Raw genomic sequence first — 25865 nt, 5'->3', positions numbered from 1 at the left:
ACTTCCATTATGTCTCCATTGTATAATTGTATGGTTCAATCAAAAGGTTTTTAAAAATTTAAGAACTAAATAATGTGAAATTCTTAGTAAGAATGTGAGTCACAATTGTCAAAGACGCTTAATTTGGGACCGAAGGAGTAGAATCATTTAACCGGCCAACAGATTATATTAAATTATTCATTTAATTTTTTTACAAATTTTAATCTCAATCTCAATTCAGTGAGTATATATAAATAACTCACGCACTTCTCACAAGCACTCCATTTTATAAGTTTGTTAAGTTATCGTATATTCTGACTTCCTTTGCATGACTAATGTCTCATCCTTCTAGACAAAGACCACCTCTATTCTGCAGTCTTCTCTTAACCCCAATGGTGGTGGGCCTGGTGGCATAGATGATTGAAGCAAACTATGTCGCCATGAATGCGTTACGAATTATGACTTGTAGGGTTCTATAGGACGTACCACCAAATATTTGGTAGGGGCATCCATGGTTCATAATTTAATTGAGTTAAAACAATTTGATGGAAATACACCCAAAAAAAACGAAAAAAAGGATAACATGTCCTACATCAAAATAGTAGGCAAGAAACATACGAACCTTGGTGGGGTGTGTATGGTTCAGCACCAACGGATCACATAATTGGAACCTTGGTAGGGTGTGTATGGTCACATAATTGAAATCGGTGGGCAAATGTGGCATGGTAAGGCATGCTCGATCGGGGTCCATATATGCCGTGCGAATGTGAAGTGTGAGTTTGATATTTGTGGCATTTTTTACCATATCCTAGAGAGATGATAAAGGCAGAAACAATCCCATCATCATTCTCTTTCTTCATATAATTTCATAATATAATATTAGATACAAAAAGAAAAATAAAATAAAATTGCAATTTTGTCTCCAGAGACTTGACCTAATTACATAATCATGGTGAATTTCTCTGAAAATTCGAGGATTTTTGGTGGAGGGTTTAGCACTTGACTCATGTTCATGCACAAAAATATATCTTTGTGCACAGAAGTGATATATACAAGCGATATATGAAAGTAATTTAAATAAATAAATAATTTTTTTATATCTATTTATTTATATATATATATATATATATATATATATATATGTAATTAAAATGCAACGAAAAATGTTCTCTCTATTCGATAAAACCAATTCCTTACACTTCAAAAAAAAAATTTATCTTTCCCCCTTTTCCTATCTTTTCATTCTATTTATAGACTTTTACAAATATTCTAGAAGCTTTTCTTTTGTCCTCTATGTTGGGCCGATCCTTTGGGCTCTTTCTTGGATGCAGGCCTCCTTCCTTTGATTTGATATTGGGCTTGGAAATTGTCTTAATGGATGTTGGGCCTGATAGGCTGCCATTCGATCGGGGCAACTGCCTTCTCCTGGTCCAACCTTTAGTGAAATGGAATGTACCCAGCCCGAGCCATTTTTGGTATCATGTTTCACGATCTGACTCAAAAGTTTAAGTAATTAGTTAGGACTAACACTCAATCTATTTATTATACCTATTACAATTTTCATTAGGATTCGATATGAAACAAATTCCACTTGTAACATAAACGTTTTATGGGATTCACAAGATCCAACAATTGTGCTTGCACATTGTGACAAAAATTATAGAATAGTAATTATTAATGTTCTAATTCAACTTTGAATCTACTCTCAAAGATAATCTTGTTATAAAATTTTTACCGCATGGATGAGGTGGAGAGTTTAAATTCTCTTGAAACTACTCCCATATAAAATAAAATAAAAAACTAATAATTGTCTGATGCACTTGAAAGAAACTGTAGGCGTTGAATTAGAGGTGTCCATTAATTAATAGTTTGGTACACAAACTTCCATTATGTCTCCATTGTATAATTGTATGGTTCAGTCCAAAAGGTTTTTAAAAATTTAAGAACCAAATCATCTGAAATCCTCAATAAGAAAATAGAATCATTTGAAAATTGAAAACCAATCCACACTGAATTTGTAAAATAAAAAATAAAAAAAATAAAAATAAAAAATAAAAACAAAACAAAGTCAGGAGATTATAGAGGCCTGGTTTTATGGGTGAAAATGATGTCAATAAGAAACATATTAGAAGGATAGTCTTCTCTTACATGCCTCAAGGGGTAGTGAATAGACACAACAACATTTTAACTCCTTAACAATCTCTTCGATCAAGTCTCTGCATATGTGATCCTGTAATGCCAATCCTATTCTCCCAACTTCCCTCTTCTCTCCCCATGCAATGTCCCTGCAAACTTGCTCTACGCTCTCTACCATTGCTCTGCTGCTCCATAATGGCGTCGCTACTACAGGCTCGTGCTTCGCCTCAAATGGTTCTGTCGCCACTCTGTTGAGGAAACACACATTCACAATGTCCTCTTCTCCCGGTTTCTTCCTCGACTGCTGCTTATGTTGCTGCGCCACTCTTCCTACATGTTACAATTGTGAAAGGTCTGCTCAAAAACATATTAGGATGGAAAAGTACTATACACGTTTTAATGTTTGCAAATCATATGGAATATATATATATATATATATATATATTCTTGTGATAAACTAAGGATATGGTTAGTTGTATTTTGTTTCACATTTTTTCAAAAAATTTATCATAAAATTGTACTAAACTGGTCCTAATATTTCAATCTCATACCTTAAGCATGTGTCCTACTTATTGCTGTTTCTAGCTATCATTACTACTAAACACCAAAGAGTTACTTTCATGATCAAACTTTACCAACATGCTTATACAATGTGAGGAGGGCCAAAACATGAGCAAGTGGAGCTCTGTCATGAAGACATAAAGCTGTTTCTTCTTTCTCTTTAATATATATATATATATATATATATAGTGTATATATCTTTTTCCTTTTCAGTACTTTTGAATCATCTTTGACTGCATTAAAGAAAAAGCTAAAAGAGTGGGAACAATATGTTGGTACAATCAACAAATGGCCCAAATGATCCACTACCCACAATGGGCCAAGAACCATTTGCTTGCTTTATTTTAGGAATTTTTTAGAGAAAATAAACGAATAAATAAAGGCCGTGGTGTGCCTAGAGATGTAACAAAACAGTGGATTTTAATTTTTTGATTGTTTATATAGTAACAGCTGTAAAATTTATGTTCTCCAATGTTATGGTCGATCATTATGAGAGATGGTATGGTAAATTTTCTCAAGATGCCATAATTGGTGGAAGACGTTGTGTCTCCTCTTCTAGGATATGTACTTATTAGAATCTCAAATTATACTTATTATAAAAAAATAAAAAATTTAAATACTCAATTATAACAAGTTAGGTAAAATTTGTTGTTCATGTGAAAAATCACTTAAGAGTTGCATACCTAGAGAGTACTTTCATTTATTTATTTATTGTGAGATTGTTCTCTTATGATAACATGCATACCTAGAGTTGCTACAATTTATGAAAGTGAGTACAATATAGCCTATGGTCTGGTCTAGCTAGGGGTCGGAGTAATCTACCAAGAAAAAATAAATAATTAAATGGAAAAAAAAAAAAAGTTGAACTACTTAATTAAATTTCAAGTAATTAAACAATAAAATTCTAAGTATCTTTAAAATTCTTGTCTTAGAATAAGAATACAATGAAGCCAAAAATATTTGGTTGTTTCTTCACTATTTCATACTATAAAACTTTGAAATAAAAATTGGCTTGCTTTATTTCATACCAAATCCGGTAAAACCATACAAGTCCAAATTCAAGTGGAAAAGATAAAAACAATAATAACACAAACAGATTTTTTATTTTTATATATATATATATATATAAACCGTACATAATACGTGTTATTAATATATATAACAAGTATTATAAGAAACAATTAGAAGAGAATACGAACCATTAGAGTGTCTTTTGCGTTCGCTGATCAAAGGGGAGCGAGTAATGAACTCGTCGAGCACCGACACCGGACTTGGCTGCTCACAGTTGAAGTCCAAACACTTCTTCACCGTCACCGGCGGTGATTTGAGATGCTCCGACGATCGCACGGATTCGATGATCTTCTTAAGCGCTTTCAGTTCTTCGTCGCATTTCTCTAACGCTCCCATTAGCTTCCGTCTCTCCTCCGCCGCAGTAATTTTCTCCGACCCCATCACCCGCTCCACCACGGCTGGCGGCGAATTCGACCTCCTGATCTCTGCCGGAATCGTCGGGCTTCTCGGCACATCACACGAGAATCGCCGTTTATCACAAACTTGGGCAGCTTGAGGTTGGGGTACAGCCTTTGAGGCACCGGGCACAGCATTTTTTTCCTGCTTTCTTCCTGAAAATGATAATTGGGAAATGGGCTTTTATTGACAAAATTGTTTAAGATTGATTATAAAAAATCTTCAAATATTTCATTCTAATTTAATCCATTTTAGTTTCTGTTTCAAATATTTCATTCTACTATAATCCATTTTAGTTAATTGGGTGATGATATACTTGTACTACTGGATTACAAGTTCAGTGTACAATTATCTGAGACTCTTTATCACCTTTTGCAATAATTCGATTTCTCAGTAACCAAACAAGGGATAGAAAATTAAATTCTGAAAAAGAAAAAGGGAAACTAACTGGGTTTTAATTAATGAAGTTGTACTAGTTCATAGGCTTAGTGCCCCCAATTATATATCTCGGACGTTTCATTATTTAATAAAACAAATCGATTTCTCAGTAACCAAACAAGAAATATAAAATTTGGGAGAATTATGTTATTATATTAATATGGGTTACTATGAGAGGAAGACGATGAAAAGGAGAGAGAGAGAAAGTGACCAAAAGTAAGGAATTTGCGACGGCGACGATGGTATTTGGAGACGAGCTGCAGAATGCCGGACATGCAACCGATGGCTTTTGCATGCTGATTTTCCGATACCGTTTCGCGGTGAGATGAAGATGACAGCAGAGTTTCTTGTCTCTTCAACATTTCTGTGACACTGCTTGTCCAGAGAATTTTCTCGAGAACAATGTCAAAGAAAAGAAAAGGAAAGAGAAAATACGCTAATGTGAGGAGATAACGGTAATATATTGAGCGAGCAGAGAGAGAGAGAGGGGTGTGCAAAAGCAACCGGTTGTTTGGAAAAGCAAAGCAAAAGCCACTCACTACATTGTAAATTTGTAATCCTTGAATTGCAGTTCTATCAAGATTTGAGATGACCCTTTTTAGGTTTTTAGGATCGCGAGATATGTAGATTGATTGTAATCAGACGGTTGAAAATTTTCAGAAATATGGTCTCCGTGAATTCATCTTGGAAGGCAATATCGCATTTTAGTTTTCAAAATTTGTATACTACCTTTTTTTTTTTGGCAAAATGATCTAAAGAGAGTGACTTTGGGCCATTGATATAAAAAGTTTATTTTTTTTGTAAAATTTTATTTGATGATAATTTATGTTAGTGAAACTCCAAAGAATAACTTAAAAGATAAAATTGTCCCCCATAACTTGAATAATTTATAGGGTAAAGTGGAAAAAAGTCTCTTAATGTTTAATTCTGGTTAAATAACACTTATCTTTTATGTTGTGTATATAAGTTCTTTAAATTTAAAAAAATAAGCAAAAAAGGGTTTATATTGTATATATAAGTCGTTAAATTTGAAAATTGAGCAAATAAGGGTTTGAAATTTATGATATAAAATTTCAAAAATGTTATTATCTTTTCGATAATGCCTTTATATATATATATATATATATATATATATATATATATATGTATTATACACTAAACCGACGTCGGACATATAAGTAGTCATTGCTGTTTCAATATTGGTGATAGTGATGATAAAGAAGAAACAAAAGAAAAGAAAAAAATAGAGGGATAATTTAATCATTTCATATTTAATTAACTTTTTAGTTATTTTTATTCGGTTATAGAAAGACACTTTAATCTTTTCAACATTTATTTCCTTGTATTCTCCAAAATTTAATGTTATAAACTTTTTAGAACTTATAAAGAATTATACATAAGTGTTTTTTGCTCTTTTATATTATATTAATGTGAATGGTAAAAGTATCGTGAACCAAGCTCCCAACACCACGGAGAAGCACCTACCAACTGGGCACCTGGATTATTTTCAATGTTAAAAATGAAAGGTATTTGTTTTTATTTATTTATTATAATTGTTAAAATAATATTTTAATCCAAATATTTGCCATTATTAGATTGGGACTTGTTTAGCTGTGATATCTACCTTTGTGATTAGGTGCAAAATCTCCATTAAGCCTCCACACTTTTAGCTTGATTCTTAACTTTACGGATGGCTCCTGCTGGTTTGAATTTTATATTTATAAATTAACGTCAAACTAATCATCTTAATCTTGTTAAAATGTCATTTCCACTCGAATATCGCTTTACTAGCTTTTGACTAAATAGTCACCCTTTTCCGAATTAAACTTTACTCCATCCAATGCTTGTCTCAAGTGATTTGATTACATGGACAGTTGGATTTACTAGAACAATTATGTGCAATAATTCCTCATAATAAAAATTTATCTATAGCAAATCAGATCATATAAGAGGCAAGTGGTGGAATAAACTTTTTTTTTTTCTTTTGAAAAAAAGAAAGAAAGTAGAAGAATCTGCAGATAGGAACACTAAATAATGATAATAATTAATTACCTTATAATCACTATAGTTATTTGTACATTTAAAAATTAGTAATATATAAATATACACACACACACACACGCAAACATGTATTCTATCTAAATTTTGCAATTGCTCCAGCTCCATCTCAGAATGACATGTTAAAACCCTTGCATGCTAAAGTCCAATTTCTTACTTTTAATTCATTGTCTTTGTTCTTTTCTGGTTTTCTATTTGATAATCTGTGTTTTGGTTTTTGTTTTTGTTTTTGTTTTATTCTTTGTTGTCTGAATTAACAAATTTCTGGTTTAATTCGTTGGGGATGTTGGGCAGAATAAGGACATTTACTATCTCGGATATGGTGCAGCATTATTCTTAACGGTTGATGGAGTAAGGTTGAGACCTTCAAGAGATGCTGAGATGGGTCATCATTTTCAAAGGGCAGGCCACCACCCCTGCAATCTTTTGACTCATGGATAGGGGCAGGGTACCTCAGCTTTTAAGGGCACCTTCTTTCACTTTAGGGCAGTCCCACCACTGATAATCATCTCCTAGGAAGCCCGTGGGTAGTGGATTCTGTCCTCCATTTTCTCATTCCATCACAGTGAACAGTGAAAACCATGGACTTAGGGGAAGTATTCAAGGTTGTGTTTGGTGGCTGGGATCTGGATTTCCAATCTTGAATTTGAAATTTTTATATTTAATAGGGATAATTTCACTTACCTTTTCTGAGATTAGGCGTAATTACAGGCAGTATTCCTTACGTTTCAAATATTACACCATCCTCCCTCCAAGTTTGTTCCGTTGTAACACTTAGCCCCCTCAGGTGAAAGTTAACGCCGGTCAATAATGATTTTTGATGACATCAGTTATTTTTAATCCTGTAATACCATATTTGCCCTTACTTTTGTATTAAAATAACCTATATACCCAAAAAAAAAAAAAAAAAAAAAAAAAAAAAAAAAACCCCAATTTTTCATATTTTGACTGGTATCTGAATCAAGGAATGGACGGAGAAGGACATTAAAGAGGTCTTTAGGATATATGTGTGTGTGTGTGTGTGTTATGATGTCCCAAACCGAGGTGCACAAGGGACTAGTCGGGACGGCGCATAAGGGCAGACGGAACGTCGGGCGGCAGCAAGCTATGAATAACCCACTGGGGACGAGCAAGGATGTGCTCAATTGAAGGCGAGCAAGAAGAACGGCGGTGACGCGGTGGTGGCAGTGTGGCGACGAACAACAAGAGTCGCTATTCCGGCGACGGCGGACGAGCAAGGACGTGCTTAGTCGACGGTGAGAAAGAACGGTAGTGCCGCGGTGGCGGCAGAGTGTGGCGACGAACAACTACTTGGAAGAGTCGCGATTCCGGCTGCGATAAGCACAGTGGTTATTCCGATGACAGTGACAGCAAGGACCGGGTCTAAATTGAATGGTGGTGATGCTCTTATCGGTGCTTACCGGCTTGAGGTCTGAATGGTGTGTAAGCAGCTCGGAATGGCGGTGAAGGACGGCGAGCTCAGAACGGCGTGCACAAACTCTTGTAGATGACGATGGATGACAGATCTGCTGTCGGTGATCACAGGGGCTGTAGAAAGAGAAAGCGAGCCTAGCGACGCAAGATACCGACGGTGAACTAGTGAGCTAGGCGGTGAAGCGGCGCTCTAATCCGGTGACGAAGTGAACTGAAATGGCGGTGGCGATGCACAATCTCAATAACGAGACCGACTGGCGGTGAGCAAGGATGCCGGTGCTGAAGTTTGGTTGTTCAATTCTGTAATTGGGGGTAGCTTTTATCATTTTGCATTTTGATAATTTTTTATTTTATATAATAAGAGTATCTTAGTCATTTAACAAGAATGTCACCGGAATTTAACTCCGGTCATATTGAGAGGAGGTTTTTGTAAATTTTGAAACGTAAAAAGTATTGAGACGAGGTTTTTGTAAATTTTGAAACGTAAAAAGTATCGCCTGTAATTACACTTAACCTTAAGAAAGGTAAGTGAAATTATCCCTATTTAATATAAATGCAAGAATTTAAAAATCAAAGATTTTCAAATATGGACTTCCAACTTTAAAGAACCTTGTACGAATGAATGAAGTTCCACATTTTTATTCAGCCATCTACTTATTCCACATAGCCGAACCCCTGTAAGTACATGTACTGTTGTATAATATGGAGTATATAAAAACAATTGGTACAAAAATAGTATATACAATATTTTTGTATTCCTTTCTTCCCATATTAAAAGTTCACTTTGAAAAAACTGTGACTTGCCATAGTTCCAAAGTGAGCTTTCAATACAAAACATAGGTAGGACAATTTAAGAACCGGAATTCTCTCTCTTCTACTCCCCTTTTTCTTTTTAATGGTTACAAAATAATGTCACTCAAAAGTTATTATTTATTTTTATTTTTATTTTTTATTTTTATTCCTTTGCAACAACAACAAAGGAAATAAAAGAGACATAACATCCGCAGAGCAACACGAGGAATTAAAAAAAGAATAAAATGTAATTCCACTTCACCTTTTGAGAGTTCTACAAAAGCATGAATCATTCGATTATCTTTACGTCATAAATTATAGAGGAAATTTCAATAGAGTAAGAGTCCGTTCCCTTCAAGGCATCCACCACCAACCTAGCATCTGATTCAAAACATCCGGTCTGAAAAATTGAACATTCGAGCCTAGTAAATAGCATTTCTACATCAAAATATCTCAGTTGCCAACACCAAATAAACGCTTAAAAATCACCGTCTAAACAATGGATTTAGAAGAGTCCCAAAACATCACCCCACCTCCTCCTAACATGGATATCTTAGAAAAATTAGCATCAAAATTCACCATTATTTAAAAAATAAAGAGACAGATATAGATTTTTTTCTTTTTAGATACAACGTTTATCGTTAACTCTGACGTTGAACTTGAGATATGACATTATTAAAATTTGTACTTAAGATATGATATTATTAAGAGATACTATTTGAATAGTTGGTTGCTTTGTGATCCAAGTTGACAAAATTACCAATAGGTCAGTGGTTTAGTGGTACTAGGCTTTTATTTTTTGCAGGGAGATTCAAATCTAGGCCAAAATATGTGTGTGTAAGTACTAATTAAAGAAAAAAAAAAAAAGGTTGGCAAAATTATTACCCCTCTCTCTCAACAGCTCAAGGACCGAATACAGTTCACAGAAAATCACTTAAAAATTTAGACTATTAAATGTTACTATTATTAACACTAAATTTTATATGGCCAATACTCTTTAATTTGAATTGACATGTTGCTTTCTCCCAAATTATATTACAGCATAGGATAAATAATACTCCGAAATCATTTTACTTGTTAATTGTTATCAGGTGCATTTTTAAGAGAAGGGAGGGTCACTCACGCTCACAACTCAATAGTTAATGGAGGTTACAGTTGTATTGTAGTATTCCCATTAGAAAGGAAGAGAGACGATGAAATCCACCACAACCAAGTTTCTCCGAACACTGATGATGACCAGAAATTCCATCACTACCCGAATCAGATACAAAATTGAGACTCAGAATTTTACCACCGTCTCCACCAGCAATGCTCAGTTGCCGAAGGAGAGGGTCGATTGTGTGGTGATAGGGGCTGGTGTGGTGGGAATAGCAGTGGCCAGAGAGCTCGCTCTCAAGGGCAGACAAGTATTCGTCATCGATTCTGCTTCCACTTTCGGCACCGGAACCAGTTCTCGCAACAGCGAAGTCATCCACGCCGGCATCTATTACCCGCGCAATTCTCTCAAGGTCTATCTCTATATTTTATCTTTGTTATACCTCTGATAGTATTGATGATTATTGCATATTTGAAAAGCAATTCTCTCAAGGTTTATTAACTGTAAATTGAACAATTTATTTGCCTAGATGTTGTGAGAAAACCCTATCACACATTCCTATGCAAAGCCCTATTGCATTGTTTCTTAGAAAGATTTGTAGTTGAAGTTTTAACTCTAATTCAATTTGCAGACACTTATGTGTGTTAGAGGTAGAGAATTGCTGTACAGGTATTGCAAAGAGCATGACATTCCACATAAGAAGATTGGTAAGCTCATAGTTGCTACTGGATCTTCAGACATTCCAAAGTTGAGTGCTCTAATGAGTCGTGGGATTGAAAATGGGGTTAATGATCTGAGGATGATGGAGGATCATGAAGTCATGAGAATGGAACCAGAATTACAGTGTAGGAAAGCTTTATACTCTCCTGCTTCTGGAATAATTGATACCCATTCCCTAATGCTCTCTTTAGCGGTATGGCCTTCCATTTTTGCTTTCTTTTAGTTAATCAGATACATATTTTAGTATAACTACCCTTGGCGATGCTAGGGAACTTAGAATATCTATTTTTGAGAGCTTAAAGATATTTTGAGAGCTTAATCTTATGCTTTTGATATTACCATTTTAGAGCTATATATGCATATTGACAGGGATATCACCCCAATATGGATCTAGGGGGAAGCTGAAAGTCATGGAACAACTTTCTCTTACAACACTACTGTCGTCGGTGGTCATCTTGAAGGAAATAATAATATTTGCCTTCATATTGCTGAAAGGAAGGATCTTGAAAACTGGGATGGGAGGTTTCCATTGCATCCCGAGCTTATACTTATTCCTAATCTAGTAGTGAACTCTGCAGGCTTGAGTGCACAAGCCCTTGCAAAGCGATTCAAGGGCGTAGATAGTGGAATTATTCCTGCATCATGTTATGCTCGTGGTTGCTACTTCACCCTGTCTAACATCAAGATTCCACCTTTCAAACATTTGATTTATCCTATACCTGAGGATGGTGGCCTTGGAGTGCATGTTACACTGGACTTAAACGGCCAAGTAAAGTTCGGCCCTGATGTTGAATGGATTGATGGTGTAGATGACGTTTCAAGCTTCCTGAACAAGTAATCCATCTTTATCCCTTTGCTTTTACTCTGTATTTGTGAGATCCTTTCCGTGATTGAATTAAGTTTCTTTGCAAGCAGTCACCCCTTGATTTTAAAGATGCTTGAAAACATGGGGAAGACGGGTAAGAGTAAACCCTTTAGGGATCTTCAGTTTAATTCCAATGTGATTTTTTGGCTGTGAAATTGCAAACTTATTGATTGTTCTCTTCATAGTTATGAACAATACAATGTGCAGTATGGTGCCATGGTATTGTCCGTAGAACCAAGGTGTGAGCATGAGCAATGTAAAGAGCATGTCTCATAAAACATGAAATTAATTGAATAGCATTTCAAATTGTAACAATTGGGTTATGCAATTGTCTATACTTTCAATACATAATATATAAGCCTGCAACTGCTTAAGAAGTCAAGAACAGCACAAGCAAATATATCCAAAATTTCATGTCATAAATCATTACCCAGACTAAAATATTAACAATGAAAAAAATTTCCAAGCATCCACACACTTGTGGTCATGAATCTGAAAGCAATAAGCATCCATTCATAATTTAACTCCTAATTGTGCAAGGCAATCAATACTAAATTACATAACAAGAACCAATTCTGGCAAAAATTAAACAACTAGAATGAATGGATAGGAAAAGAAAAAACCCTATTACAACAATCAGTCATAAAAAATGAACATGAAAGAACGGGGCCAGGAAAGTAAGGAGTGTAATTGTGTAATTATAGGCCAAATAAGTCAATTGAACAACAAATTACAGTAAACTGGAATTCCTGCAAAAAATGGTTACAATAAGAATAATGAGAGTTTTGATGGGAAAACAACAAGAAAATAGAGAGAGATGTCAAACAAATTTGTTCAAAAATAGGAAAAAGTGGAGATAGAATCTTGGACATGTCAGGATATAGACTAACAGCTTAGAATTGTAACTATGGGGAGAGAGAAAAAGATGCTGATATTTGGGGGAGAGATCAAATAGTCACCTCATCTCAGTCTCTTTGTTTCAAAAGTTGGGGTTCATCTCATCCCTTTGCTTTTCAACCATTTCAATGAGTGTTTGGCCCGAAAAAAGCGGTCGGTTCCGATGGAACCGGATGGGTGTGCTAGGTACTGCAGTAGTTACGAAGAGAGATCCAAACAATATTTCAGAAGGAAGATTGCGAGACCAGGCAATTGTGAAGAGGTCTAGAATGAACATCTCAGGGTTCTTTTTGCCTTTGATAAAAGATTGCGGGATAGTTAATTGGCTAGGAAGAACTACGTTACTTATGAAAGTAAAGGAATTATCTAATGAAAAATAAAGTGCAGGACTAAAACTAATCATATTGAAAGTGCATTGCAATGAAAAGTAATGTTGTATTGAAATGCTGTGTTTGGCATTGAGCAGACTTTCTAAGTTATAATATCATGTTCTATTTGTAGAATTTAGTAATGGTAGCTTGAAGGTAACAGCTTGCTTCCTAAGTTGCCATGTGTCTTATGACTTTGTATGTAATCGCTTGCTTCCTTGGCTGCCATGTGTCTCAAGACTTTCCACTGGAATGTCGTAGTACCTTTCCATTGGAATCGACCAACTTCCTAGGCTGCTATGTGTTCCATGACTTTGCATGTAACTGTTCACTTCCTAGGCTATCACGTGTCTCATGACTTTGCATGTAACCGCTTGTTTCCTTGGCTGCCATGTGTCCTAAGACTTTCCACTGGAACGTCGTAGTATCTTTCCATTGGAATTGACCAACTTCCTAGGCTGCCATGTGTCCCATGACTTTGCATGTAACCACTTGTAACCACTCACTTCCTAGGCTGCTATGTGTCCCATGACTTTGCATGTAACAACTTGTAACCGCTTGCTTCCTTGACTGCCATGTGTCCCAAGACTTTCCACTGGAATGTCATGGTACCTTTCCATTGAAATCGACCAGGGTAAAATGCTGCTGGAAAGTGGAAAATAAGGGTGTAAACAATGAGTACAAATCTTTGTTTCAGTTTTCTTAATGATTTTGCTCAGGTGCATTGTGGAGCTTTGAATCAGCAGGCACCACAATTAATCAATGGCTCATACAAGACCAAAATGGCCATTACCTAGTATTGGTCCCACTAATCGTGGGTTTTGGAAGGGGACACATTAAGTACATACCTAACTTTGTATAAGATGGCTCATAAAATGAATTGGTGAATATTGAACTTTCAAAAGTTAATAGGGATGTTCTTTTCAGGAGCCTTCAGCCTTGGCTAAAATCATGTGACTTGACATGCCATCTCACTCCTTGTTGCAAGCGCCGAGCTTGTCCTTGCTGCACCTTGCAACCTTTTGGTGGTTAAATGTGCCTTTAACAACTATGGTAGTGTGGTGTTACTTAACTTGATCCGGTGATAAGTAGCATATGGATCCAAATCCGGCTTGGAAGCAACCACATTTCTATGATGCTGTGCAACCTTGAGGATCACATGCATGAGACATTCATTTTTGCTTATGAATTGCTATAATGGGCATTTTTTTTTGTGGTGTGTTATTGCATTTACTAAAAGGGTCATGTTAACTAGGTGTCAGATTCAAAGTAAAAAATGACTTGCAGCTACTTTATTAGTCATTACCTTTAGAGAATCCAAGTGGTCAACCTCGTTTGTCCAGATAAAGGCAAGGATGATGATGACGACGACGACGATGACATTTAGATGAATTATTGAGGTCTGATTATTTAAGATAATTTTTCTGGGTATTGATATAAAACCATGAATTCAACCCCATGGTTGAGTCAAGTTACGGTCTTTTTTAAGTTTTTCAAATTTTGAGTTTTTGTAAAGGTGCACCACATATTAGGGTTCTAATTATAAGTCAAGTTCCTTATGTGTACTTGTAATAATTTTCTCGATTTTAAATCTCTTATTCTCTTTTAGCAGTTAGTTTACTAGTTTTATTTTTTGTTTCCATTCAACTTCTATGTCCCATAAAAATGAAATCCTTTCATTTTGTTTTCCATAGCATTTCACTGTGAAATTCATCCTTCACAAATGAGTCAGTAGACTTGTTACAAGACAAAATTTGGGTCACTGTCGAAGCTCAGGTATTCATGAAACATGGTAAGAAAAAATGCAATGTTTCAATATCTGAAACTCTATAGTAAGACCCATATTCTACTGCGGTGAAAAGCATTATGGGCCTTTTTTTCGGTTTCTGTCGTAACAACAGAATGTTTCAGACTTTTATTGGATATCCACACTTATTAGGGGCCCGTTTACTAACGCTTTCACTTTCTTACTTTTACTTTCTGCAAAAGTAAAATTATAATTTTGATTTCTTGAAGTGAAATAGAAAGTGAAATAATGTTCAATAATTTTTTTTTTTACTTTCAATGTTTTGAAAGCAAAAAAATAGGAAGTAAGTTTATTAAATTTTAATTTTAATTTTGCTTTCCAGATCTTGTGTGTAAGAGATGGGTAACATGCTTCTTGTGTGTCTGATATCAATACACACAAATGATTACAAACACACACACACACACACACACACACACACACACATATATATATATAGAAAAAGTATAGAGAGAGATTGAAACCAGAGCCTCAAATCGTTCTCAACTTCGAGTCCACCGGCGATTGCGGATTTTATCGTCAATTCCGGCAGCTCTGATAGTTTTCTTACTTGGGTTGATCTTGTGTTTTGTTAGAAATCCTTCCATTATTCAGGACCTCCAATTGGGTCCATCCAAGTTCCATATTGTGAAAATTACATGGGAGGATTGGAAAATTGGGTTTCTTCGAGCTGCAATACCTCAAATTCCGCTATCTATACTGAATTTTGTGATTGCAGTAAGTTATCGGCGGATTTGTTTCTGGACGGGGAAGTGTTAGCTACGGCGGTGTCCGTGAGTGTTGGAGCTATGAATTTAGTTGGGTGCTGGTTCGGGGCTATGCCGGTATGCCATGGTGCCGAAGGGTTAGCATTAACTGTTTCTGGAAACCCGAGCCTCAAACTTGGGTCTCCTTCTCCGATGCCAGAATTCACGAACAAACTGACTGGGAATAAAACTTTGGAGTATGAATTGCTTGTGGATGCGAATTTGGGTCTCCTGGCCTCTCCGATGCCCAATTGCCGGATTCCTTGCTCACATCGTCACAGTCTCGTCGTCGTTCGGTCCACCAATAAGTTCAGTCCTGCCTCATCTTGGAGAAACTGCTCGCCGCCACTGTTCATCTACTTTCAGCCAAGTGGGCTTAGGTTAAACCAGTAGAGAGAGAAGCTAGAGAGAGAGTGATGATGGGGTTTCTACTTGCTCTTTCAAAACGATGAAGCCTGAAGGGGTTTCAGTTTTCAATGGCTAATCGACGGTGCTTGGTAGCAGTTTGTGGTGGTAGAGAGAAGAAGAAGAGAGAAGACAGATGGTGATGGTGATGGTGATGATACGGGTGATATGGGTGAGCAGTTCCGCTACAGTAGCGGAAGTAATTCCTCCGCTACAGTGGAGAAAACAAGAAAGTGAGGATTTCTCACTTTCTCTCCCCTTTACAAAATTGGAAAGTACTTTCTTAAAACAAAAAAGTGAAAGTACTTTATTAAACATGATTTTTACTTTTGATTCTTAATTTTAGGAATTGATAGTAAAAATCAGGAATCATTCCTGTTAGTAAAGAGGCCCTAGATGTTTTAGTTTCTTAATGTTGGAGCTTTAACAGTGCAGATGAATCATTCACTGATCCATTCATTTTCTTTGCTTTTCCAAACATCAATTCATGTTTCCAGTATGCTCTATATAGCGAGACTTGAAAGATGCTTGACACCTTTTCAAGGAAAAATAAAGATCCTGGTACTAGATGTCTTTATTTGTCTTATTCCAGGTTTGATTATTCTGTAAGTGCGGATCGTGCAAAGCAATTTTATCCACAGATAAAAAAGTACTACCCTAGTCTGAAGGAGGGATCCCTGGAGCCCGGTTATGCTGGCATCCGACCGAAACTTTCTGGTCCCAAACAGGGTTTCGTGGATTTTGTAATACAGGTTAATTCTTGCTGACTCTCTTTCTATGTCAACTTACTCTTTGTATTATGCTGATCATGCTTGAAAAGTTTTGCATGTAGCTAGGAATATAAGTTTCATATGTTGCACCTTCGGAATTATTTTGAATGATGACTCTCCTGTTGAATGATCACATTCAACAGCAGATATTTGGCCTGGCCTGTATGCAACAATCTATCGATCCTTGCTATCTTGTGTGGGGTGGTTGTATCTGAGTTCTGCTCGATGATTTGAGAACCAAAAGATCTTGAGAACTGTCTGGTGCAATTGGAAATACTGTGGCCTCCAATTACATGTTTGAAACTCATGCCCGAGGCCTACAACACACGGCAATATCTCGACCTTTAATTACCAGAGCGTTGTAAATATTAGGTATCTTGCTCAAGAAAGGCTAAATCTACTACCGGACCAAAGATTTGAGTGATGCACCTCGGATTTTTTGTGTGCGCGCGCAAGCAGGTGGAAATCCAGAGACCAGTAGTAGTAGGATTGATTTTTATAATAATAAATAAAGTAAAATATGTCAAAATAACTTCTATATTCGAATGAAATCACCTTGTCAAAACATAGTACTGTACTGCTACTTTTCTTTTAAGTTATGTTATCAATTGGCATGATTTACACTTCCTTTTTAATTATTTTAAGTTGTTTATTTGAGGTCTGTTTTTGGTGAGTCCTCTAGCTTTTGCCTTCTTGATAATTCTGCCTCAACTATAAAACTACTTTTGTAGGGAGAAGCCACACATGGGGTACCTGGTCTTGTAAACCTGTTTGGAATTGAGTCACCAGGCCTAACTTCAAGTATGGCAATTGCGGAGCATATTGTTAATGTTATGCTATGTTATTGAAGATCAAAAGACTGGTGTTGTCTTTCTTGTGCTCTTGATAGGAGAAGGTATATTTGCGTGTAGATGTCAGGAGAAGGTGTTTATCATGATCATGCTTGAACCCGGTCAGAAAAGTAGCTGCTACAGTTTGAATCTAACTTCCAACATCACAAATAACAGATCTGGAAAGACATCGTGATGATGCTTACCCAATCAGACAAGTAGCTGCTACCGCATAAGCCAAGAAAGAATTTGAAGGTTAGACTTGAGTAATCTACACACCTTGAAACATCCTGAATCATAAAAAACAGCTATTTAGTATCAAAGATTGAATAAGGTAATCTCCATTCACTTTGTATGTATATATTTGTTAAGATCTTGTCAATATTTGATAAAGAAGTAAGTCTACTCTCACAGCTTCAAAAAAAAAAATCAATGGAAGTTGGGTCCTTGTACTCATTTGAGATCAGTAAGGTATTCCTCTCCATCCGCGCATAATATACAGTAGAGAGAGTCAGTCTATTGAGAGTTCTTACTGGACTTTGATCTCTGAGATTGGAAATTGCCCAATTAACCATGGGATGGGACCGAGTGTAGAAGAAGGCCAACACATTATAGACTCAGCTCCATATTCTATTGGTAAAGGGGACTATTAGAGAATATATTTTAATCTGCCTACTTGTATATCCAAGACTTGCATGACTTGAACTTTGATTCAAGACTCTCTGTATACATGCTTTAGAATTTTTGATGTCTCTTCTTCTACTTGTTCACCGTACTTGAGCTTGATTTTGGTTTTCTAACACTGTCATACTTGTCTTGAAAGCATTTTTTACTTATTGTTTTTCTACACAAACCTACACGCTAGTGTTGGTTTGTTTGTGTTTTTTTTTTTTTTTTGGGGTTTGGAACCATTGATACATTGAGCTTTAAATGGATTATTGAAAAAGGATCAAACTGTTTTGGAGTTTTTGACTTGCAAGATGACTGATAAAGAGGTTGATCACGTTGATGAATATCAGTAACTGAACTTCAGAGAGCAGATGTATGCGAGCAACTTTTTAAATGAGTGATCAAGTAGAAATATCAATTCCAGGTCTTGGATTTTTACTTTTTCAATATTTAAAGTGGATTGGCTTGCATTTTTTTTTATTTTTTAAAGACAAGAATGGTTAGAAGTTAGATTAGTGGATTGGCTTGCATGAAATGGAAGTCTCCATAATTTTTTGTTTTTTCCTTTAACTTCCGCTTCTCTTTTCATATCTCTTTACACTATTTGTGTCTTATGTGGTTGAATTCTAAATAGGACAATAGGTGCCTCCTACCCTATAAGTAGGAAATTCCTTCTGCCCAGTGATGTCAAAATATTTTGCTTGTCCCTGGATGAGAGCCAACGGATTTATAAATCTCTCCATTCATTACAAAGGTGGTTCCATAAAATTGAAGTGCTGAACTTTTTAAGTGGTAATTAAAAAATAAATATATTTTTTAAAAAATATATGTTTATTTAAAATTTTATTCTATTTTAAATGATGCTTATGACTTTTTAAGTGATAATTAAAAAATAAATATTTTTTATTTAAAATTTTATTTTATTTTAAATGGTGTTTATAATTTTCATTCATATTCGACTTGCGTTATCAAAATTTATTTATTTAAATAAGTTAATCTGCCCCCATTTCACGCGGATATCATTTGGAAGCCATGTGATAAACTTAAAATTGGTACAACTTTTTTTCTTGCATTGACAAAACGAGGAACACGAGGAAGGAATATGACCTTTTAATCAAGGAAGATGAATTTTTGGAAAATAGTTACCTTTGAAATTTCTACCAAACGAACTTGTCAAAGTTGCTTGAGTGGCAAGATTTAAAGGTCATAATTTTTTTTTTTTTTTGTTTTACCAAATTTTACACTCAAAATTCAGAGTACATGAAATAAGTTCTCACATATAAAATTCAGCACTCAAGTCCTATAAGATTTGGGCACTTGTACTGGCTTCACGATCACGATGAGAATCGAGAAAGTTGTATTGTTGACTTGAACCAGCCTCTTTTTGTGACTTGGTCAATTATCAAATAGTATAGTGGGCACAATTAAAAGCATATATCCTCTCAAATTGAAATGAAATTCGACCTAAATGACTCCAAATGAACAAATCTGTCTAATTTTTCTTTGACCTGTTCTTTTTTATTGTCGATAGTGAAGGCCACGCACTAGGTCTTCATTGCCCAGAAAACAAACCCAACCAATACGACTCCAACACAACCCAACCCATTCAATTCAAAAATTATAAAATAAACAAAATAATGAAAGAAAAAAAATATTCCTACCACTCCATCTTCTTTTTCCCCTGTTATTCCCCACAACTGAAATTCTCTCTCTAGAAAAATTCTCTATATTTTCATTTTTGTGGTTGTGCGTATCGATTGAAACCCTAGAGGAAGGGCAAAAGGGTAGAGAAGCAATGGCTGGGTTGATCACTTCCTGGTCTTGGAGCTTGAGCTTGAGTACTGTTGTTCACGTTTTTGTCCTAACCCTAATATCAGTTGCTACGGTTCCTTTTGTAAATGGGAACTCAGAAGGGGACGCACTTTACGCGCTGCGACGGAGCTTGACGGATCCCGATAACGTCCTGGGTAGCTGGGATCCGAATCTTGTCAACCCTTGTACTTGGTTCCACATCACCTGCAATCAAGATAACCGCGTTACTCGAGTGTATGTAGTCGCTCTCTCTATATAAATGTATATATGTATATCTTTTTGCTTTGGTGGATACCTTTGAAGTTTATTTGAGAAAAACATAGTAATTTTGTACTTTTTTGAGTTTTTATAATTATGGGTTTTAGGAGCTAATCTGTTTGATATATCTTATAAAATTTCTTTGGCTTTTACTTCTAAAGTTTGTTTGAGAGAACCCCACTAATTATGTAATTTTTTTTTTACTTTCTATAATTGTGGATTTCTGGGAGTAATTTGTTGGATTTACATAGGTAATTGGTGTTTTAGGAAGCTATTCTATAGTTAAAGATTGAATTAAAACTGTTTATTCCACGTCACCCATGATTTAGATTACAGTAGGTAATAGAGGGAATCATTTCTGTTTTTCTACCAACGGATGCACATGTTTGTATAGTCACTTTTTTCTGGGGTGGTAGGAATCAAGATGTTTGAAGACAGTAATTCAACTATTGGGTTTGTGTATAGTTTGGGATTGACTTTGAATGCTTGTTCTTGAAGGACAACAGTTGGTCTAGGTGTTTAAAGTCCCTAATGAAATTGAATCAGCTTATGTTTTATTTCCAAGCATTTGAGATGAGTTTGTTATCTGTTTTTGTATTTTATTGGTTTTATTTATTTATTGTTATTGTACATTTTCTCCCATTCCAATTCAATTAGTATGCTCATTTTCATCATACCATTTTCATTTTTGGTAATTTTGATGATCTTTAATTAACGAATGAAAATTTGTTTTGTTGAAATGTTATGTAACTGTCAAGTATAACAGGATAAGTCGATCTAACTGTTAAGTTCTAAAGCACGGACGTGCGAGGGAGCTGTAACGTATCTGTGTCGGACACGTGAGGCTTGGACACACTTGTCCTGGACATGCGTACGACATTTGGTAGAAGCATCATAATTTTTTTTTTTTATGTTTTTTATGGATTGGAAACGCTGGTGGACACATTTCAGTCCGATCAAGCTTTAGAGAGAGAGAGAGAAGAAGTTGATAAATATATATGTTTGTGTATATATCCATTCTCTATATATAGCACACACAAAAAATCCTAAGATTCAACATACAAATCGTGGTATAAACCATAAAGTGATACAATGCAACTATAAAATACATAACAGAACACAACATTGGCCCCGGTCCCCCCCCCCCCCAAAAAAAAAAAATAATAATAATATTTTTTTTCCTTCCCAAAACCCTATTACTAATAGCTATTTATGGTGATTATTGTGATTATATATAAATATAAATGAAGCTGCCCCCACCCCACACACACACACACAAATTTTAAAAAAAATTTGGGACTCGATAACTTCAATTATTGATTGTTAACTTTTTTTTTTTTCCCTCTATTTTTTTCTTCTCGTATCATTAAGCATGCAGGGAATTAAAATATATAGATATACTGTTGAAAAAAATGTATTGGAAGAAAATTTGTTACAACTATTTTATTTTATTTTTAGAAGTTAATATTACATTACTATTTTGGCCCCCCAAATGAAATTCCGGGCTCTGCCCCTGATTGTTTGTGCGTCGTTAGATAGGAAGGACTTGAGAATGTGAAGAGATGGAGGGGATGAGAGAGTGGAACAGAGAAGAGAGATGTGTGACCAAACAGGTCTCTTTTTAGTTCCACTTAGCTGTTAGTTCCATTAAGCTATATAAATCTACATGTTTTGGGCTTCAATGAAGCCTCTCTTTTTTGTTCTTGGGCATGGGCCCTTACTCTACATTAACCAACATATATGTGTGTGTATATATATATATCGGTTAACCTTCTGAAAAAAAATAAAAATAAATTAAGACTTGTAAGTTTTGAATATAAAGCTAATTTCTTTGTTTGTATTTTAATAAAATTTAGGCATTTGGACCTTTATGTTTTTTAAAAGAAATATGAGATGTATGGTGGGTGTAATTTAAATAGGTTATGGTTATGAATATAGATGAGAAATTGAGAAAAAATTAATTTCTGTTATATATAATAATAAATTATATTATTATTTTATTGTCATATGTCGTGTTGTACCCGTGTCTGTGTCCTGCTTCATAGCTGGATAATTCAATTCTCAGAGGCATCAAAACACTAACTTTATTCTTGGTTTTTTCCTTCCCTAGGATGCTTATTTTCTTCAAATTGTACTTTATAGTTTGTTGGGATTTTTGATTTTGTCAATGTAATGATCCAACAATGTAATAAATTTTTCTTGCATGCCCTCTCTCTCTCTCTCTTCTTCTTCTTCTATACATCAAGGGAGCGGTCCTCTCCCGACAGAGGCCAGCAATATTTAAATTCAATTATATGGATTGGATTGCTATATTCCATTTTGAATTCTTACCTTTTCTAGATTGTGGGTGTACTGACAAGGTCTGTTCTTTGGTATTTTAAATTAGACAATTCTCTTCCCATCTCTATTTCTCTTCTTTCTCCTCATGTCAACCTTGCTATTTGTTTACCTGAAGAATTTAATGCTGATGCATCTCTTAAACATCATGTCATATTATCTTCTGCAGGGACCTAGGGAATTCAAACTTGTCCGGTCATCTGGTTCCTGAGCTTGGAAAACTTGAACATCTACAGTATCTGTAAGTAATTGTGATTATTGCCGTGTCTATTTGCCAGTAATGTGTGCGTTGACCATTGCTTAAGTGCTACGCTTTGTCCAAAAAATTTCCTATCCAGTTTGTGGTTGGTTGCAGTGTTCTTGAAACTTCTTTGCAGAGAGTCGGTGCGTATACTTCAACCTATTGGAAATTTTGTTGACTTTTTCTTGATGCAGGGAGCTATACAAAAATAAGATTCAAGGTACAATCCCTGTTGAGCTTGGTAACTTGAAGAGCCTAATCAGCTTGGATTTGTATAACAACAACATCTCAGGAGTCATTCCTCCTCCACTGGGGAAGTTGAAATCTTTAGTTTTCTTGTGAGTTTGAAATCTCTGCTTTTCTTGTGAGTTTGACCTTTTCCATATTGTTTCCTTTTATGCTGGGTTAGTAGTTGGAGAAGGCGATTCCAAATCTTCATTATGCTTGAATCAGTCATGTGATCCAAGAATAAGTCTATTATTTACTATACGGAATTGTAAACTAATATATCAGCCGCATCATTATTCTGTTACCAAGTTTTTAATTTTGCTTAACTTTGCCCTGATATATTGTTACCACTAACTGAAAAGAAAAGATATATTGTTATTTAAATTAGGACCTAAATCTCTCTCCCTCTGAGAGAGCACACCAAGCTTGCAAACACAATAACCTATCCACAAATGAACATGCTTCTTTCTTCTTATTAATTGCTGGTCACTAATTCGACTTTGTTTTGGCAGACGTCTTAATGACAATCAGCTAACTGGGCCAATCCCAAGGGAGCTTGTTGGTATTTCCAGCCTTAAAGTTGTGTAAGTACCCAGCCTATTTCTTTTCCTTTTTTAGCCTATTGGTTATTGGTCATGTATCAATGGTGATTAAATATTTAAATGACAAAACTATATATATATTTTTTTCCAGAGATGTCTCAAACAACAATTTGTGTGGAACAATTCCTACTATGGGTCCATTTGAGCGCATTCCATTGAACAAGTAGGTTTTCCCTGAATCAATTTCTCTAGTCATTTCTTTTTCAATATTTTTCGTTTAAATCCTTAGCATCCAATTGCAGTTGATAGGTTCTTAGGACATGCTCTTTTTTCTTCTTTTTTTTATCACCTGCCCTTTCATAAACTTAGCATGCTAAATTGCAGTGTTTTTTCTTTTCTTCTTTTTTTTCTTTTTTCTTTTTTCTTTTCTTCTATTTGGTTCTTTATTTGTTGGATTTTAAACCTTGTCTGATATGCACTATATTTTTCCACTTAATGATAGCTTTTGCAACTTACCCCGCAAACTTGAAATTGTGATGTTCGACATGTGATAAGTAACAAGAAAATATTAGGGACTTCCGTTTTGGTCTTGATAGCATGTTGAAAGCAAGATTGATTTTCTTCTTATTAGAAAGGAAACTAGTTCTCATTCTTGAATGAGTTGTGCTGTGGATTGAAATCACACTCGAAGGTACATGTCTGCTAGATAAGTTGACCTGCTGAATTTAAGTGTCTGTTCAATATGCTATTAAGGTAGACCGTTCACGAGTTCTCTTAATCAGGCCTACTTGTTGGTCTGTCACACACACACACACACACATCCAAACAAACGGGAGCATGCATGTGCTCCTTTAAGACGACACCTGCTGTTTTGCTATTTTTATTTTATTTTATTAATTTCAACTCTCTTATCACATTTACCTTGACTTATTCTCACACATTTTGTTGTGTCAATTGATCTGATAATCTAATCTCTTATAGCATCTATGCTTTCTAATTGCCCTTTTTTTTTTTTTTTATTAACTTTTTAACCAACAGTTAAGTACAAACTTGACAACTATGGACCCTTTCATATGTTTTTGGTCTCCTAAAGAGCATAACATTTTTTTATGGGCTCCGCCTACATTGACACGGGCTGCAAAACTGAGGAAGCTAGATGATTGATCATCTGATTTGACCATATTATTGAAGATCCACTCAAAATAAAAAATGACAAAAGAAAAACATATGAGGGCCTCAGACACTAGTGGATTTTATATTTGTTCAAACTGTGCCAAAAAGTTAGGGTTTGAGGTTTTTAAATGAATGCCATGTTGCTTGTTACACTGCTCAAGAATTTCAGATTCTGCATCTAGTGGATTTGTGTTGTCCTGTAAATCTGTGCGTTGTTCCACTTGTGTGCATTGTGTGCGTTTGGCTGAGACTTGGTGGCCCCTAGTGCCATTACAGAGGCAAAAAATTTGGTGTGAAATTTGACCCTGTAACAATTTGCATGGAGGTGGTTTGCATTGTTGTACTTTTTTTTGTTTTCTTCCTTTTTTCTTTTTCTTTTTTTCTTATGGCGAGCTTAATGCCATTCTTTCCGAACTTGTTTTTCTGTCCTTGTGTGTTTTCTTTTTCCTCCATTAATTTTCTGGTTATTGAATTGTGTAGTTTCGAGAACAATCCTCGACTGGAAGGACCGGAGTTGCAGGGACTTGCGAGTTACGATACAAATTGCTCATAGAAAAACATGTGATCAGGTGCAGCGACTTGCAACTGGGTGTTAACATGATGCTCCTTTCATTCCTAAAAAAGTCAAGCTGGTAATTGTTGTAATGTAAGATGCTTGAATATGTAACTCCTTATAAAATGTTATCGTGCTTGTGAACACAGTTTATCATGATTATCTGTAAGCTTATTACGCTGCCTTTAACTGTAATTGTGTTTCGGTATTGCAAGTGTAGTTATATGGCGTAGAGGATTTGCAATGACGACATATCCAAATATAAAAAATTTAAGTTAGCAGGGTGGTCTTGCCATATCCAATGTATTTGCCTAATATGGTTACCTTAAGGCAGCCGGGTTGACCTGGTCCCTTTTCTCTCTTCCTTTGTGCGCGTGTTGGGGGTGGAAAAGTGTTTCAGTTTATGTACAAGATCAATTAGTTATGACATTCAAGAGACAAGAAATATGTTCTTGGTTTCTTATGTGGGAACTTGGTTTGGTTGGGAGTGAATGGTTAAGCTTTTTTTTATTGGTTCGGAATGCTAAATAAATTACTATATTTGATAGTAAATTAAACTGCCTGTTCTCACAAAGTGGCATGATGGGTGTATATGAAAGAATTAAAAGGTTTCAGTCAAACGGATTTTGGTAGCCTTTACAATATTAAGTTTTATTTCAAAAGATACATTTTATCCAAACTGA

The 25865-nt window shown here is 35.4% G+C and overlaps 3 protein-coding genes across 5 annotated transcripts; 2 read left to right on the top strand and 1 right to left on the bottom strand.

Annotated features, from left to right (window-relative positions):
- Nucleotides 1-1717: 1717 nt before the first annotated feature.
- LOC132313479 (uncharacterized) lies at nucleotides 1718-5166 on the bottom strand. The gene is made up of 3 exons (XM_059812266.1): nucleotides 4793-5166; nucleotides 3876-4298; nucleotides 1718-2445 (listed from the first exon to the last, which is right to left on the bottom strand). The coding sequence occupies exons 1-3, from the start codon at nucleotides 4941-4943 to the stop codon at nucleotides 2105-2107; spliced, it is 915 nt and encodes a 304-aa protein (XP_059668249.1). The 5' UTR covers nucleotides 4944-5166; the 3' UTR covers nucleotides 1718-2104.
- A 4787-nt stretch (nucleotides 5167-9953) lies between these two features.
- On the top strand, nucleotides 9954-17814 carry LOC132313476 (L-2-hydroxyglutarate dehydrogenase, mitochondrial). 3 transcript variants are annotated; one of them, XR_009483430.1, is made up of 5 exons: nucleotides 9954-10373; nucleotides 10593-10874; nucleotides 11076-11515; nucleotides 13739-16002; nucleotides 16362-16471. XR_009483430.1 is itself a non-coding variant. In XM_059812261.1 (5 exons), exons 1-5 carry the CDS (start codon nucleotides 10059-10061, stop codon nucleotides 17385-17387), a joined length of 1314 nt encoding a protein of 437 aa, XP_059668244.1. In that variant the 5' UTR covers nucleotides 9954-10058; the 3' UTR covers nucleotides 17388-17814. The 3 variants fall into 3 exon arrangements, 2 of the variants coding, with proteins under 2 accessions (XP_059668244.1, XP_059668245.1); XM_059812261.1 differs by lacking the exon at nucleotides 13739-16002 and adding an exon at nucleotides 17271-17814 and having other exon boundaries at nucleotides 16362-16521; XM_059812262.1 differs by lacking the exons at nucleotides 13739-16002; nucleotides 16362-16471 and adding an exon at nucleotides 17271-17814.
- A 1868-nt stretch (nucleotides 17815-19682) lies between these two features.
- LOC132313478 (leucine-rich repeat protein 1-like) lies at nucleotides 19683-25545 on the top strand. The gene is made up of 6 exons (XM_059812265.1): nucleotides 19683-20084; nucleotides 22615-22686; nucleotides 22881-23024; nucleotides 23427-23498; nucleotides 23608-23679; nucleotides 25110-25545. The coding sequence occupies exons 1-6, from the start codon at nucleotides 19834-19836 to the stop codon at nucleotides 25180-25182; spliced, it is 684 nt and encodes a 227-aa protein (XP_059668248.1). The 5' UTR covers nucleotides 19683-19833; the 3' UTR covers nucleotides 25183-25545.
- Nucleotides 25546-25865: the final 320 nt, after the last annotated feature.

This window comes from Cornus florida, unplaced genomic scaffold (genome assembly GCF_030987335.1).
Source record: "Cornus florida cultivar Cherokee Brave unplaced genomic scaffold, ASM3098733v1 CherokeeBrave_3.0.0_Hap2_Chr06, whole genome shotgun sequence".
Lineage (NCBI taxonomy): Eukaryota > Viridiplantae > Streptophyta > Magnoliopsida > Cornales > Cornaceae > Cornus > Cornus florida.
The sequence above is the reverse complement of the archived record's forward strand: the minus strand, read 5'-3'. Positions and strand labels throughout refer to the sequence as shown.